Raw genomic sequence first — 17,641 nt, forward strand, 5'->3', positions numbered from 1 at the left:
TGGAAGAAGACAGCCTTGGTTATCCCAGTCTCCAGACGAGGTAGCTGGAGTAGGCACGCAATCCAGTTTTGGCCTATGGGGAGTAAGGGAAAGTCTACTGAAGATTTTGGTCTCTGCTAAAAGGAGTGAGTGAAGGGACAAAAAAGTCCTCTTTCCTCCACTCTTATTCTCTTCCTGCCTTGACCATAACCATGGAAGGATGTGATGTTTGGAGCTGCAGCAGCCATCCTGTGACTATTAAGGCAGAAGCCTAAGAAAGGAAAGCCAATCTCCTGGGATGAGGTCGCTTCAGCTGGAAATAACCCTGGCCTCAATGATAAAGCTGAGCCACTGCCACAAACTGGGAATCACGGATCTCCAGACTTCTTGTAAGATATTCAAGTATCTTTTAAGAAAAACACTGTTAGCTTATTCCAATTGCACCCTACCTAATACCCAGAGATTTCACTACTGATACCAAGCCTGCTATAGAGTAGCTGCTCAACAAAAATGCGTTTGTTCTACGTATGAAGGAATGAATCTGATGGTACAACTTTTGACACTCTAAAAATAAAATGTATTAAACGGTTTTGCTAATTGCATGTATTTTCTGAAATGCTCATGTAATCAATTTTTTAGACATCCTTCTCTAAGATCAATATCTGATTTAAGGGTGAAAGGGGAAAAAACTGCTACTTTATATTTAAATCAGTAGGTGCTCAAAGAGATAAATAAAAATTAATAATACTAATAATATTAATAAATGTCATCTCTCATTCATTTATTCAGTACACATTTATTGTGAGGCTGCTACACCAGATGCTTTATACCCAGAGACGAAAAGACCTAGTTCCTAGTTTTAAAGATCTCACAGTAGAGTGGGATCACGGGAGAGTTAACACCACTTTGCAATGTACAAATCGTTTTTTCAAAATAAACTTTAAAATCGACAATAACAGCAACAAGCATTTATTGAAAGCTAAGTCCATGCCAGGCTCTGGGCCAAGCCCTTTATCTGCATGATCTCATCCCATCTTCATTCCCACTCTGAGGGAGGTGCCATTATCATCTCCATTTCACAAGCGAGACAACTGGGGTTAGGGTCGTTCCGCTACTTACTCATGGTCACACAGTGGAAAGCCAGAGCTCACACTTGTTCAAAGTTAGCTATGGTTATTTGTAAAACCAAGCTGACAAGGGTGGTGGCAGGCGTGGAAAGGTTCAGGAGCCACGGTTGATTGGAAGGTCAGTAAGAAAATGGGGCCATGAGACTGTCAGGACAAAGGAAACCATCTTAGGCTGACTCTGCAGCAGACAGGGATTATGTCTGTCTCGTCTGTGTCTGGGGCTGGCCTTAGCTTCAGTGGCTGGTTGGTTGATGGCTTTGTTCCAGCCCTGACTCAGTCTGACCACTGGCTGAGGCAAACGTCTACGTGAGAACAGCCCATGTGGTAGGAGGGGAAAGGGCTCCCCTGAGCCCTAGAATACTTGGTATTAAGCCCTAGGCTGCTGCTGGTCAATTACTTCACCTTTAGCAAGAAGGAATATTTCTGGACTCTGGTTCCCTCACCCTTAACCCTTATTTGTACCAGGGACTTCCATGGCAGTCTGGTGAAACCCATAACCCCTTCTCAGAATACAGTTTTTAGATGTCCAAAATAAAATGCAACACACACTAGGATGGCAATTAGAAAAAAAATGGAGAATAACAAGTGTTGGTGAGGATGTGAAGAAATTGGAACTCTTGTGCATTATTGGTGGGAATGCAAAATGGTGCAGCTGCTATGGAATGCAGTTTGGCAGTTCTTCGGAAAAGTTAAACATCGAATTACCATGTTTCCCAGCAATTCCATCCTCGGTACATATCCAAAAAAATTGAAAGCAGACACTCAAACAGATACTTGTATGCCAATGTTCATAGCAACACTATTCAAGTAGCCAAAAAGTGGAAACAACCCGAGTGTCCATCAACAGATGAATAGATAAACAAAATGTGGTATATACATATGATGGACCATTAGCCATAAAAAGAATGAAGTTCTTTTTTTTTTTAATAAATTTATTTATTTATTTTTGGCTGTGTTGGGTCTTCGTTTCTGTGCGAGGGCTTTCTCTAGTTGCGGCGAGCGGGGGCCAGTCTTCATCGCGGTGCGCGGGCCTCTTACTATCGTGGCCTCTCTTGTTGCGGAGCACAGGCTCCAGACGCGCAGGCTCAGTAGTTGCGGCACACGGGCTTAGTTGCTCCGCGGCATGTGGGATCTTCCCAGACCAGGGCTCGAACCCATGTCCCCTGCATTGGCAGGCAGATTCTCAACCACTGCGCCACCAGGGAAGCCCCAAGAATGAAGTTCTGATACATGCTACAACATGCCTGAACCTTAAAAACGTTACGCTAAGTGAAAAAAGTCAGACACAAAAGAACAAATATGGTATCATTCCACTTACATGAGGTATCTAGAATAGGCAACATAGAGACAGAAAGTAGAAAGGAAATTCCTGGGGGATGGAGGGGGAGGGATGGGGAGTTATTTCTTAATGCGTAGAAAGTTTCTACTTGGGATGATGAAAATGTTCAAAACGTCCTGGAAATAGACAGTGATGATGGTTGCACAACAGTGTAAATGTACTTAATGCCACTGAATTGTACACTTTTTTGGGGGTGGGAGGTGAAGTAGAAAAGAATAGCTTTATTACTTTGCCAGGCAAAGGGGGACACAGTGGGCTCCTGCCCCCTAAAACTACGTGTCTCCTGTACACTTTAACATGGTTCAAATGGTTAATTTTATTTTATGTATATATTAACACAATAAACAAACAAATAAATCCAAAGGATGAGAAAGGAGGCCAATTATTTGAACTACAGTGAATCAAGATATTAAAAAGAAAAAAAATTGTGGATATAGTAACATACTGACTTTAAAAAATAACACTAAATAACAAGATCAAAAGATGGGTTACTAAGTAGTGTAATTCTGAAGTAGTGGTGAGCGTAAGCACTATTTTGAGTTATCTCTCACGACTATAATGTGCCATGAACAGATCTGTGATCTCTATTGCTGAGACGGCACTGCTACTACTCTTGTGGTTTGTGGTTTACAATTATAATAGAAGGAAATGCTAAGTTGCAGTTAGAGGTTAGTGAAAAAGGATGTTATTTTTTTCTCATCCAAATTACGGACCCACTGAAGTCTATCCAAGGGATCTTTGGAGGCCCATGGACCCCAGGTTAAAAACCTCTCAACGAGATGATCTCTAAACTCTCTTCTAATTAAAACGGTGTGATCTAGCAGTGATTTCTGGCTCATCTGAACATTATGGATAAATTCACATCTCTGATAAGTTTTTTTTCTTATCTGTAGCTGGGGATTATTATAAAATCTGCCTCTCAAGGACTTTGTGAGGGAAAGGGAGGTAAGGAAAGCATTAGGAGCTTTGTAAAACCGTAAAGCTCTCTTGTAAATGCTAGGTAGTATCAGGGAAACCTAAGAGTCCATGAAGACGTCTGCCCCATCCCCTGCACGCCCGTCCCCCAGGGCTCAGGGTTCCTTCAGAATTTTTGCTCGGATCTTTGTGAACTGTGGGAACAAAACAATGGGCCCCCTTTGTTAAAGAATACCATGCCCCGTGTAAAAACATAGTGTTATGAACTATAATGTATGCCAGCAGACTCGAAAATACAGACAAATCAGATCATTTTAAGGAAAATACCAATTATCAAATAGACTCAAGAAGAAACAGAAAACCTAAACACACTAATGACTCTTAAAGTAATTGCATGAGTTGTCAAATATATCCTCTCTACAGAAGGCATCAAGCCCAGATGGTTTTATGAGTAAGTTATACTAGCTCTTGAGGATGTCTTCTCTCACTGATCCCATACAAATTTCCCCCCAAAAGACCCATGCTGCCTGAAACTGTGGAATGTGTACCAAACCCTAAAGATGTGTGTTCCTTTAATGAATGAATAAATGATAAAACTGAGGCAAATTATGAAACGAAACACAATGTATTAGAACTAAACTATTTTGGTAGAGAAAAACAGCTAGGTAAAATGCATGGTCTACCTATTCCTCTTCATTTTGGAGACAAATTCAAGTTTGATTGGAAGAGGGGAGTGAAGGAGCCTGCTACCTTCAGTGGTTGGGACAATCACACACAGGACAGCCACAAGACACTGGCACCGGTGCACACGGGTGAATGGTACCCTGAGGAGGAGGGGATGCTTCCCTGGCTGTCCATCAACGAGTCCCAAAGATATAAGGATTCTTCATCTTGCACCAGGCTTAGCACAGCGCCTGGAACATGGGGACTCTCTTAACATATTTATTCAATGAATGGATGGAGTAGACTGGAAGAAGGCCCAGTGTCAGGCCTGGGGAATTAAGAGCTGGAGATGGAAAGCAGCCTCTCACAGGCTTGGCCAGACCCGAGCCCCTTGGACAGGATTCCTCTGCAGTTTACTTCATGGTCCAACCTAACTTTAAAAGCCCCAGGGGCTCATCCTCCCAGGGTTTCTCAAGGCCAAATGCCCCTCACTGCACCTCCTCCATCGTGCCTTTCCAAAGGCCCCTCCTGGCTCTGAGCCCAAGTGGTCAGATGCTTACGTTCCTCCTGTTTCTCCCCCAGCCCCTTCCCCTGCATCAGCTCTTTGTACATCTGGCCGTCCGGCTTCCTCTTTGATGTTCTTACTCACTGACTGCCTGCGGGCTTACGATAACTTCTCCCTCCTCCTCCTTTCTCAGCCCCACCATCCTCTTGAGCCGCCAAAATACACACACTGCCCTCCTTTCTCCTTTCATCTTTCCCTATAAATCAGCCTCCTCTGGATATACTGAAAGGAAGCTTGTCTGAGCTAGTGGTTTTAATTCCTGGCTTTTGAAAGATCTTACTCGGACTTGGTTTCACATCCTGGCTTGACTGCACTGGTTTCCCATCTGCAGCCCGAGGATATTGGCTGCCCAACCCCACGGGCTTGTCCAATCTGCTTTAAGGACTCAGAAATGCACAATGGTAAATTAAAAAGTACCACACCACAGAAGTCTTTGAACATGCTTCCCTGGCGTATGTCAGTAACGGTATATCACCCTGAAATGGGAAGATAAAGGGAACAGAAAGGAGAAAGAGGCTACTTAGGAACGTGTTAGAGAAGACATACTGTCCTCCACAAACTGGGAAAGCAGGAAGCAAAGCAGCTTGTTACGGGCTGAACTGTGTCCCCAAATTTCATAAGTTGAAGTCTACTACCACAGAATGTGACCATATTTGGAGATAAGGTCTTTAAAGAGGTGATAAAGATTTAAAGAGATCATTAGGGTGGGCTCTAATCCAATATGACTGGCGTCCTTATAAGAAGAGGAAATGTGGACGCAGACAGGTACAGAGGGAAGCCCATGTGAGGACACAGGATGCGGGTGGCCATCTGCAAGCCCAGATGAGAAGCCTCACTGTAACTGAGCAGGACCCTATGGGGCCTTCCTGGGACAGACCCCTCCCCATATCCTCTTCTCTAGCTCCTCTCTGAAGTACCCAGATAATAGTATCTCATGCATATTTCCTGAGCTTTTCAGATACTAAAAACCACCACCCAAACAGAAAAAATTAACTACTTGATGATCATCAGCAAGTAGCCCCCAGACCTTCTGGCACCTAAGGATTGATAATGTTAACCGCCCTGCTACCTCACCATCAACAAATAAGGGAACTGTGAATGAGCTGATCACATGCTCTGGGACGCCCCTCCTCACCTGGCCTTTAAAAATGCTTTGCTGAAACCCTTCAGGGAGTTCAGGGATTTTTCTGGGCATGAGCTACCCGTTCTCCTTGCTCGGCTCTGCAATAGACCTTTCTCTGCTCCAGACTACGACGTTTTGGTTTGTTTGGCCTCACTGTGTCTCTGGCACACAAACTTGCGTTCGGCAACATCACCAAGAATCCAGTCAGCTAGCACCTTGACCTGGGACTTCTGGCCTCCAGAATCATGGGAAAATAAATTTCTGTTGTTTAAGCCACCCAGTCTGTGCCACTTTGTTATGGCAGCCCTAATAAACTAATATACAACTCAAGTCTCCATAATATTTCCTCTCAAGAATACATGAACTGTTTATGGATTGATTATTCAAGCAACTTTGGAACAGCTCTCCTTGTATCAATATTTTCAGTATCTAATACTCATTAAATATTTAGACATGAATTTTTAAAGTAAAGATGACTATTCTTTATAATCATTTCAAAAGAATATAAAATATCTTTTAATATTTTCAGTGGGGACTTGGAGAAAGATACAGAAAACATTTCATCAAATTTGCAAATGATTCAAACTTGCTAAGTTAAGGAGGAAAAATAAATTAGTTGAGAATGATGAACCTAAATGAAGAAGATAAAATTTAATACAAAGAATTTTAAGTATTCCACTTAAGTTTAAAAAAAAAGTTTGGTATATCAGGGGTCCCCAACCCCTGGTACCAGTCCACGGCCTGTTAGGAACTGGGCCACACAGCAGGAGGTGAGCAGCCAGTGGGCGAGCAAGCAAAGCTTCATCTGCCACTCCCCATCGCTCCCCATCGCTCCCCATCGCTCCCCATCACTCACATTACCTCCTGAACCACCCCCCACCCCCGTCAGTGGAAAAATTGTCTTCCACGAAACTGGTCCCTGGTGCCAAAAAGGTTGGGGACCGCTGTGCTATATGCTACTAAGCCACCTGTAATAAAAGTTTAGTGATTTTTGTTGACTGCAAGCTCTACGTGAATTAACCAAAAAAGCTAAGGCAATATACCTGTAATCATTCTTTCACTCATTCAGTTAACATTGCCAGAAGTGAAACCCAGGTATTCAACAAATTATATGTTGCCAGTCACTAAAAATTTGGCAATTTCTCCCTTGTTTAAAAAATGTTATTTCAAAGGCTCCTAAGGCAGATTTTTCTTGGAAAGCAAATATTTAGCTTTTTTTTTTTTTAATAGAGGAGAAAGTCCTTATCTTTGAGTTCATTTCCTAATTCTGCAAGCACCTCCCCAGAATCCTGGAATGTGATGGTTTGCAGATGAGAGGTTTATTTAACTCCCTGCACACAAGGCCTTCAATATCCCTGAAGCCTGAGGAGCCAGTTCATTTCCTGGGCTAATCCAGGGGCTACAAAGTTTCATATGGAAGAAAAATCTGTCTCCTTAAAAGCACAGGTATTGGGACTTCCCTGGTGGCTCAGTGGTTAAGAATCTGCCTGCCAATGCAGGGGACACGGGTTCGAGCCCTGGTCCGGGAAGATCCCACATGCCACAGAGCAACCAAGCCTGTGTGTCACAACTACTGAGCCTGCGCTCTAGAGCCCATGAGCCACAACTACTGAAGCTCGCACGCTTAGAGCCCGTGCTCCACAACAGGAGAAGCCACAGCAATGAGAAGCCTGCGCACCACAACGAAGAGTAGCCCCCGCTCGCCTCAACTAGAAGAAGCCTGTGCGCAGCAACGAAGACCCAAAACAGCCAAAAATAAATAAATAAATTTATATATTTATTTTAAAAAAAAGCACAGGTATTTGGGTCCGCATCTCCTCTTTGAAGTCTTAACAAGTCTAAACTCTGCCATAACACAGCCTTCAGAGAGCCCTTCATCTTCACTTTTTTTTTCAAACTAAACATCCTCAGGTCTTTCAACTCTTTTCCACATGCCCTGGCTTTAGAGACTTTTCCTCTTTGCTCATTTGTTGGTTCATTTTCTCCTTCTCTAGGAATTTACTGAGTGTCTGTCGTGTACCTGGCACGTTACTAGCATGGCCAATACAACACAGACATCGACGCCAGCAATCAATCACTACCAAGGCTGACAAGCGCTGGGCTGGAACAGACGGGCATGCTGCGGGGATGTGATGTGGGGTACTTAATCCCAACCTAGAAGATTAGGGCTGCTTCCACATAGACCCGAAAGATGAGTCCAATTCGGTTGGATGAAACAGAGGAGGTAGGATTGCCAAAAAGGGTTTGAGCAGAGGAAATGTTATGTTGGCTTCTCCAACCCCGCCTCTGCTGCTCAGTGGTTGCACGACCTTGAGCAAAACATTTAACCTCTCTAAGCCTCAGTTTCTTCATCTGTAAAATGGGGATAATAATACCATGAAGGGAAGGGTGAACTGCCTAGCACAGTGCCTGGCACATAGTAGATGTTTCCCCAAAACGGGCAGCCATCGTTACCATTGTTATCATTATTATCATCAGGTGGGGAAACCTGGGACACGACTGGCTCCAGAGGGGTAAGGTGGTATGCCTCGCCCCCCAAGAGCAGCAGCCATCAAGGAGGAGAAAAGAACGGTGGCTATGTCACCCACCGAGGGGACGTCCTCCACCCCATCCCCCCACACATACACACTGCAGGTGCCAAACACATGGGCAAGCTGAGGATCAAACGTCCTGGAACTGAAGGAGGGAGTGAATGGAGAGGAAGGGATAATGGAAAGTTATGGAAAAGGAAGGGGATAAAGCGTTTACTAGGGAAGAGAAGGTGAGAGAGAGAATCTGTAAAAGAAAACAAATCAAGTTATACATTCATTGGGTAGGAAAGCTTCTAACTCTGTGGCTTGTTAGAAGTCCGATACTCATGCTTTTTGGAGTGTTCCCAGTATTCATCACAAGATTGGAATGAAGAATTCACTTCATACAGTTTCTAAAAATTGAATGATACCAGAGACGTTAGTTTATACGTAAAACTGAGCACAGGCAGGGAGAGATGAGATGAGATGATGTACTTTCTGCATCTGGGCTGAGCAGCAGCCATGACAGTCCCTCCATCAGGCCCGTGATTCCGTCCCGACCGTATTACAGAGGATGCACAGAGGGGGACTGATAAAAGGGCGGGGGGGGGTGTGTGTGTGTGTGATTTTACTTCAAAGGGTTTATTTTTTAAAAAGCCTTTGCTACAGGACTTCCCTAGTGGCACAGTGGTTAAGAATCTGCTTGTCAGTGCAGGGGACACGGGTTCGATCCCTGGCCTGGGAAGATCCCACCTGACGCAGAGCAACTAAACCCGTGCGCCACAACTACTGAAGCCCACGCGCCTAGAGCCCGTGCCCCGCAACAAGAGAAGCCACCGCAATGAGAAGCCCGCGCACCGCAACGAAGAGTAGCCCCCGCTCGTCACAACTAGAGAAAGCCCACATGCAGCAAAGAAGACTCAACGCAGCCAAAAATAAATAAATAAATAATTTTTTAAAAAATAATAAAAAATAAAATAAAAAGCCTTTGCTATAGTTAAAACAGTTTGATAAGCTCTACGCATCAATCTTCATTTTTATAATCAGTTCTAATGATAAAGACACACGCCGGCCACTGGATTCTTTAGATATGTGTTCATCGCTGCGCTGTAAGAGGCTTGAGTACCCCCCCCTTTGCTAACTCCCCTTAGGTAGAAAAATGTTAGCAGCTTATTTTGAAAGCCCCAGAAAGGGTTGATTGACCAGGCTTACAGTTTGCTTATACTCTCCAGCTGCAATTTTCTCAGCAAATGTTTTTCATCCTGCATCTGGCTCGTGCCCCACAGCACCTCTTCCTAAGACCTTTTCCTCCTGCCCATCCCCACCCCACCTCCTAGATTTCTCTTCTGCGAAGGTTCTCAAACTGAGGTCTCCAGAAATGCAATTTCTCAGGCCCCAACCCAGACTTACTGAATCAAACACTCCAGGCATGGGAACCAGTGGTCTGCGCGTAACGAACCTTTCAGGAGTTTCTGACGCCCAGTGAAGTTTGGGAACCACTGTTCAGGTTCCTGATCCTTACGCATCTCCCCCCTCTGCCGCCGCCTCCTGCCTGATTCTGTTGCCCCACTCCTTCTGTCTCAAAGCTTCTCCCTCTCACCTGGAGAGAGGGAAAGAACGCCAAAGATTGCATGGGGGGCGGGGGCGAGGAGGGTTCACTACGGGAACCAGAGAAGGGACAACTGGAGAGCGGGAATCGGTGATGTCACCACGCCCCAGACGAGATCTGAAGGATCCCTGACTTCAGCCACCTCAGAGGAAATGCGGCTTGCCCCGGGGCACTTGCTAAGAGGCTCAAACCATGCACAAGAGGATGAAATCAGCCACCTGTACGCCTCATCCTCTCAGGGGTCCAACACACGCGGAGCTTTCGCTGTGGGCGGGGCCAAAGCAGGGGCTCGAGGTCGGCGACCCCCGTGTTTCCCGCAGGAGCCGCAGTACCTCCAAATACTGATGGGCATTTCCTGTTGTCAAAACTCCTGGTCGGGGAGCAAGCTCGAGTGTGAGGTGCCTTTTTCTTTGCTCAAACACACATCTCCTGAGTCATGCATCCTCTCCTGGGGCGAGGGGCGGGGGCGGGAGGTCACCTTTTCATTCTAGGTTTTCAGAAGCCTTAACAAGTTTGCCAGATCGCTTTACTTCTCTTCGCCTTGACTTCCTCGTCTGAAAATGAGATAAACCAATAACCACCTTGCAGTGGTTTGTATTTTTTTTTTTTTTTTTTTTTTTACAGATCAAGTGAGCTAGCTTGTCCCTGCTCACAACAGTGGCTCAGTAAGTGAGAGTACCTCCAGAGGTGTCATGAAACATGAAAAACAGTCCCTTTCTTCAAGGGTTTACAATCCGGTGCTAAAAACAAGGCAAGTACAAAAATAACCAGAATAGGAATCCTAGGATAGGTGCCATTATCACCCCTCAGAATAAGGCAAAGAGGGTTGTCACCTTGGTAGAGGACCTGCAGTGCGTGTGGCCCATCCCGGGATGGGAGGGTCCTGCCTGGCGGGCAGCCGGAGGAGGTGGCATTTGGCCTGGCCCTGGCTGATCACAAGCCTTGGCCAAGGAAAGATACTCCAGGTAGAAGGAAGAGAGTGAACAAAGCCCTGGAAAGCTCAGGGAAGGAGACAAAAGTTGTATCCATGACAAAGTGGCTTCAGGGCATGTAAGACTGGTGGCCTCAATGGGTCTGTCCTTCCAGAAACCAGAAGCTCAGATGGCTTCCGGCATCTGCTTTTCCTCCTTCACTGAGGGTGCTAACAAATGTCAATTAGGGGGATTGTTTCAGGATGTGGAAATTCATTTACTGTCAGCCAATGCTTGAAAATGTTAATAATTATCAACCTAGGCGAAAACCTCCACTGGCAATACAGAGCAGGACATTTCTTACGCTTAATTCTCTATGCCAGCCAACTCCTTCAGTCACATTGCTAATTTAGGCGGTTTCAGCTCCTCATACAAAACACATTGCATTTTTACTCATGTTTTGATGTCAGATTTAATTAGAGATGTATGCAGAATTGAAAATAAATGCCTCCTAATGTACTGTGATTTCCAAGGAACAGAATTTGGGGCTGTATACAGTGAGTTCTTAGATTATCTGTATTAGCTTTATTTTTAAGTAGTAAATTAACTGCTATGAAGAAATTTCACTAAATTCTGTGACCTCCACCCTCGCACACCTCTGGAATATTTCCTAGCGGAGTGTGTGGGGGGAGGGAGTGTCAGCTCCCACCATCCCCTGAACACACTGTGGGGTCACCCTCCTTTTAAATTTAATTTTTTTAATATTAAAAAAAAACCACAAACATGAATTCTTCATGGGTGCTCTTGATCCAAAAGGGGAATCTATTATAGGTAAAGGAAGTAGAAATAAAATGAGATAGGCTGGTAAATTTAGAAAAAAAAGCACATGTCAACAAGACTTGGTAAAAGACAGATGAAACAGGGGAGCCAGTGGGCTGAAGTGCAGACAGTTTGAGTGTGTGCTCTCATTCCAGGAGTGAGGGGAGTCACCAATACAGTGGGAGTTTGGGCAAGGAGGGTGAAGGTTTCCAAAAAGGCTGATATGCCCCCACTGGTTGCCCTGGCAACAGGTCCACCCCCATATGACTGTGATACAGTAAAGAGAAAAATGTGCACAAGCAAAGCAGGCAGCAGTTAAGGATGGGGAGCAACATGACTTCCAGTTAGCACCACCTTGAGGGGACCTTAGGGAAGAGTCTGGGAGGGGACAGGTGCCACTGATGCAGGATGGGTGCAGAGGGAAGAACCTGAAGGCTTCCATGAGCTTAGGCTCTGCGTACAGCACACCCTGCTGCTCCAACTCCACCTGCCGGCACACTTGCCTTGAAGGGACTTTGAGTTGGAGAATGTGCTCACTGGTTTTCCTGGTGGCCTGGGAGTGCAGGCTCTCCCTGCCCTTTGCCCTGGAAGGCTTAGGCAGTCCAGATGGCACAGTAGGGGGTAGAAAGGGAGTCAGCAGTGATCGCCACTGTTGTCAGCTTAAAGTCCTCCAGGGGCTCCCACCCCTGCAGCATGAAGCTCAGACTTTTCGTTGGAGCCCCTGAGGTCCTAAGTGAGCTGGTTCCCAACTCCTCTGGGCTTGTCTCCAGCCCAGACCACCTGCCTGACAGACACGGTGGCCCCGATGGCTTCACCAGCTCCCATCCCCGTGCTCCATCCTCACTGCTCTCCTGCCAGCTCATCCCCCAGCTCCACATGGTCTCAGCTTTCCCTATTCTGTGTGTTTTCAGGACCTTTCCTTCCTCTTGGAGAAAGAAAAGAATTCACCTGAAGAAAACATTCCCTAGGAATGTCTCCCGAAACCAGCCATTTACAAAGTGTGGTTTGGGGACCCCCTTCACAGGGTCCATGAAATCAAAACTATTTTTGTACTAATGTTTGCCTGTTATACTCTAACTCTCTTATGTGTGAACATAGTTCGAAATGTTTATTGATGTGGTTTTAGATTCCACACTGCAATTAACCTTTAAGGAACTACCATTTGTCAAGTTTTGGTGTCATATCAGAGAAGAATATCCATAATCACATGAAAAGGCTATTGAAAAACGTCTTCTTTTTCTGACTACATATCTGTGTGAGGCCATATTTTCTTCATGTAACCCAACCAAAACAATATTTCATGACAGACTGAACGGATGAGAAATGAGAATCCAGCTGTCTTTAATTAAGCCAGACACTGAACAGATTTGCAAAAATGTAAAATCCTGCCATTCTTCTCACAATTTTTTTATTTAGAAAATATTATTATACAAATATTTTTACTTACATTATGGTTAGGTTATGGGTTTATTATTGTTATTTTTAAATTAATTAATTAATAGTTTTTAAAGTTCTCCATTTCAATTTCTGATCCAGTAAACCTCAGTAGACTTAACCCACAAAAATAAAAGCTCTTGGGTATCCTCAATAATTTTTGAGTGCACAAGGGTCCTGAGACCACTTTCTTCTACTGAGCCTACAGCAGGCAGAGTAGAGCTGTAACTTAGCTATGCCTCTACCGTTGAACGCCGATTCCACCAATTAATGACCTTTTTACATGTCTGTCTCCCCCACTGCACAAGTGCCTCCTGATGATGGTTGTTCTTTTTTTTTTTTAACATCTTTATTGGAGTATAATTGCTTTACAATGGTGTGTTAGTTTCTGCTTTATAACAAAGTGAATCAGTTATACATATACATATGTTCCCATATCTCTTACCTCTTGCGTCTCCCTCCCTCCCACCCTCCCTATCCCACCCCTCTAGGTGGTCACAAACCACCTAGCTGATCTCCCTGTGCTATGTGGCTGCTTCCCACTAGCTATCTATTTTACGTTTGGTAGTGTATATATGTCAATGCCACTCTCTCACTTCGTCCCAGCTTACCCTTCCCCCTCCCCATATCCTCAAGTCCATTCTCTAGTAGGTCTGTGTCTTTATTCCCATCTTACCCCTAGGTTCTTCATGACTTTTTTTTTTTTCCCTTAGATTCCATATATATGTGTTAGCATATGGTATTTGTTTTTCTCTTTCTGACTTACGTCACTCTGTATGACAGACTCTAGGTCCATCCAGCTCACTACAAATAACTCAATTTCGTTTCTTTTTATGGCCGAGTAATATTCCATTGTATATATGTGCCACATCTTCTTTATCCATTCATCTGTTGATGGACACTTAGGTTGCTTCCATGTCCTGGCTATTGTAAATAGAGCTGCAATGAACATTTTGGTACATGACTCTTTTTGAATTATGGTTTTCTCAGGGTATATGCCCAGTAGTGGGATTGCTGGGTCCTATGGTAGTTCTATTTTTAGTTTTTTAAGGAACCTCCATACTGTCCTCCATAGTGGCTGTAGCAGTTTACATTCCCACCAATAGTGCAAGAGGGTTCCCTTTTCTCCACACCCTCCCCAGCATTTATTGTTTCTAGATTTTTTGATGATGGCCATTCTGACCGGTGTGAGGTGATACCTCATTGTAGTTTTGATTTGCATTTCTCTAATGATTAATGATGTTGAGCATTCTTTCATGTGTTTGTTGGCAATCTGTATATCTTCTTTGGAGAAATATCTATTTAGGTCTTCTGCCCATTTTTGGATTGTGTTGTTTGTTTTTTTGTTATTGAGCTGCATGAGCTGCTTGTAAATTTTGGAGATTAATCCTTTGTCAGTTGCTTCATTTGCAAATATTTTCTCCCGTTCTGAGGGTTGTCTTTTGGTCCTGTTTATGGTTTCCTTTGCTGTGCAAAAGCTTTTAAGTTTCATTAGGTCCCATTTGTTTATTTTTGTTTTTATTTCCATTTCTCTAGGAGGTGGGTCAAAAAGGATCTTGCTGTGATTTATTGATGGTTGTTCTTTAACCCCCTCATGTCTGGCACAAAGCAGAAAGTCCAGATGAATGAACGAAGTAGAAGGGAAGCCCACATGGACACACATCACAGGCTACTGCCCGCGCTACGTGCAAACATTCATAGGAGGGCAGATAAATATCTGCATTATTTTTTTTTAACTGGCTCAAGTTGTTACTGGGCCTCTGACTTGAATTTAGACATAAATATAAATATTTTTTTAAAAATCAGAAAATTCAAACGAAAAATTAACCTAAGAAACAATTCTGCTTCTACTCTGTTAAACTCTCAGAGACACCCCATGCAAGCAAGTAACTGGGGAAATACACCATGCAGTGGATATCACAAATACAGCCAAAATGATTTGCCACAAAAAAAGAGATCAGGGCAAGGACCACAACAAACACAGCTTCTCCATCTTTGTTCACTGTCAAAGGTAGACCAAAAGCAGATGGCACTAGAGGATCCAGGCCAGAGTTGCGGTGTTTGCCTTTGGTTTCACGATTCTCACTCACTCACCATGTTCCCAAGTCAAGCAGCCCTCCAGCATGTCAGGGAGCAGCCACGCCATCCCCTGGGGAGCAGAGATGTGCCATATCCCATCCCCCTCTTTGTCCCTGACACATTCTCCTACAAAATGAGAAAAGGGGATGGGGAGGATACTGGACGTGGGATGGATGCCCTTAGCAAAACAGGATCTTTTACCTCCGAAGACAAGGGGTTTCTACTTCAGAGCTTGAGCTCAGGGTGACAGAGAGGGCAGTGAATGCTGACAACTAGGGGAGGCCCTGTGGGGGGAGGGGGGGTATGAGAGTGTGTGAGTGTGTGTGTTTGTGTGCAAGTGTGTGTACAAGTATGTGTCGGAGGTGGGGAGAGAAGAGAGAGAGAGAGAGGCAGGGGGTGGGGACGGCACGGGGGCAGAGATATTTGACACCAAGAGGAGTATGAATTTCTGGCTAAGAGCGTAGAGGCTCATTCGGAAAGCAGCCCCATCAGAAACCCAACTGTGTAATCGCTGCTGCTGATCTAGGAATCAGGTGTTTCCAGTTCTCTCTCTCTCTCTCTCTCTCCCACACACACACGCCTACACATCTCCACCACCTCTGTCTTTCTAGATAGAGAGATAGATGATAGATAGATACATAGATAGATGATAGATAGATAGATACATAGATAGATGATAGATAGATACATACATAGATAGATGATAGATAGATGATAGATAGATACATAGATAGATGATAGGTACATAGATAGATGATAGATAGATAGATGATAGATAGATACATAGACAGATGATAGATACATAGATAGATGATAGATACATAGATAGATATGTTTATCATATGATGGTATATGTTTACCATCTTGAAATTTGTTTTTAAAAAACCCTTTAATCAGCGTACTAAATATCCCCCAGCCCTTTCCACATTTGCAGAAGTCCTATGTTTATGTCACTATGGAAACAGATTCTCAAGAGACTAAAGACATGGAGGGCCCAGCATCATGGAGTCATTGTTTAGGTTAACACCGTAAAGATTCTGACCTCTCAAAACAGAGCTTTTGGTTCCTCTGGTCTCTAACTGTCATTTCAGATGCTGAGGCGACCAGGCACTGGGCAGTTCTCTCAGTGGCCTTCACAGGGGGTGAGATTTTAGGGGGTACAAATATAAAACACAGTTTTGGAGAACAACTTCATGGAATGATGGTTGTGGTAAAGCTTTCATTCACTGCATACCTATAATTTACATATATTAATCATCTTGCTTTCTCCTCACAAAAATATTCCAAGATCAGCATTAACATTCCCATTTTATGGATGAGGAAACTGAACCTCGGAGTGGTCATGTTGCCTAAGTGTACACACTTGGTCACTACCAGAGCCAGGTCTATGAACTCAGGTCTACGCCAAAACCCACCATCCTTCCACTGGCCAGCCTTCCTGTTACCCCCGCATCCTAGGCCTTCCAGAGCCCATGTTTAGAACCAGGCCCATGCATCTATATTCTGTGTGTTTTCAGGACTTTTCCTTCCTCTTGGAGAAAGAAAAGAATTCACCTGAAGAAAACATGCTCACTGGGTGAGCCTAACAGACCTCTAACATTTTCCATTTCTAATATCTTGATTCCACCTCTCTTTTGGGCCGGCTCCCACCTTCCCCAAACCCGCCTGCTCTTCTTCCCATGCTGCCAGGCAGGGAAGCATTATTAACACAGATTAGCCAGACAAATCCAATAAAAAATTCTCATAACACCCTTGTCCAGGTAAGTCCAACCAGGACTTTTTCAGATGAAAACTCGTGCCCTTGCTTATTGAGGAAAAGTCATGAGCTTTGGATTAAATGAAAAGCTTTGCAACAGAAGAGGTTTAATTTCATTTGAAAACCCGTGTACAACCACATTCTCAACTCAGGACGCACTCATTGCCAATGAGATGCCCTCTCCCCCAGCACGCCCAACACGGGACCCAGGGCTGGGAGAGCTGCCCCGACGGACACCCATCCCCTGGTCTGGAGGTCCACCCTCGACCACCTCTTCTTACTTCTGTAGGTGGAGCCCCGTCACTCACCCAGGAGGGCCGTCTGAGGGTGGGTCCGAGCATGTCTCCCTCTGGAGATGGACCTGGAAGGAGGCCACTCCCTGGCCTCAGCGGGGAGGAGGAGGACCTGTCCGAGGATCAGCAGAAAGCAGCCCACCAGCATCTTTTCCATCTTCAAGAGGAGAAAGAGGGGCAAGGCTGTGACAAACACAATGGGAGAAGAGGGCTGGGTGAGGTTTCTGGGTCTCCCTGAATGCTAGGTGCTGCAGACTCGCCCCCCCACCTTTCCCCAGATCAGACAGGCCACTTGTACTGAAAATTCCATTTGTGTGTATGACCCTCAGACCCACTGGTAGGTTCTTGGATACTCTGAGCAGGGCGTGCATAGTTGGAGTTTTTTGTCACTTTGGTCACTATAAGACTGAATGGAAAACTTGGGGGAAAAAAGTCTACCCTGAAGTTTCTTTTCAATCAAGTTCATTATCAATTATTCATAGTCACATTCTATATCTTGGATTTGAAAAAGGAAAAACT

The 17,641-nt window shown here is 44.6% G+C and overlaps 1 protein-coding gene across 5 annotated transcripts in view; it reads right to left on the minus strand.

Moving 5' to 3' along the window:
- MATN2 (matrilin 2) overlaps positions 1-17,641 on the minus strand; it is a 161,428-nt gene that overhangs the window by 119,711 nt on the left and 24,076 nt on the right. For 3 of the 5 annotated variants that reach the window (XM_082364257.1, XM_082364255.1, XM_082364254.1), the window contains exon 2: positions 17,138-17,279. In XM_082364257.1, the coding sequence (XP_082220383.1) occupies positions 17,138-17,279 (142 nt within the window). Of the gene's footprint in view, positions 1-17,137; positions 17,306-17,641 lie in introns of all 5 variants that reach the window. The other 2 variants (XM_082364256.1, XM_082364258.1) reach the window with 1 other exon arrangement.

Source organism: Balaenoptera borealis (genome assembly GCF_965194805.1).
Source record: "Balaenoptera borealis genome assembly, chromosome: 17".
In the NCBI taxonomy this organism is placed as follows: domain Eukaryota; kingdom Metazoa; phylum Chordata; class Mammalia; order Artiodactyla; family Balaenopteridae; genus Balaenoptera; species Balaenoptera borealis.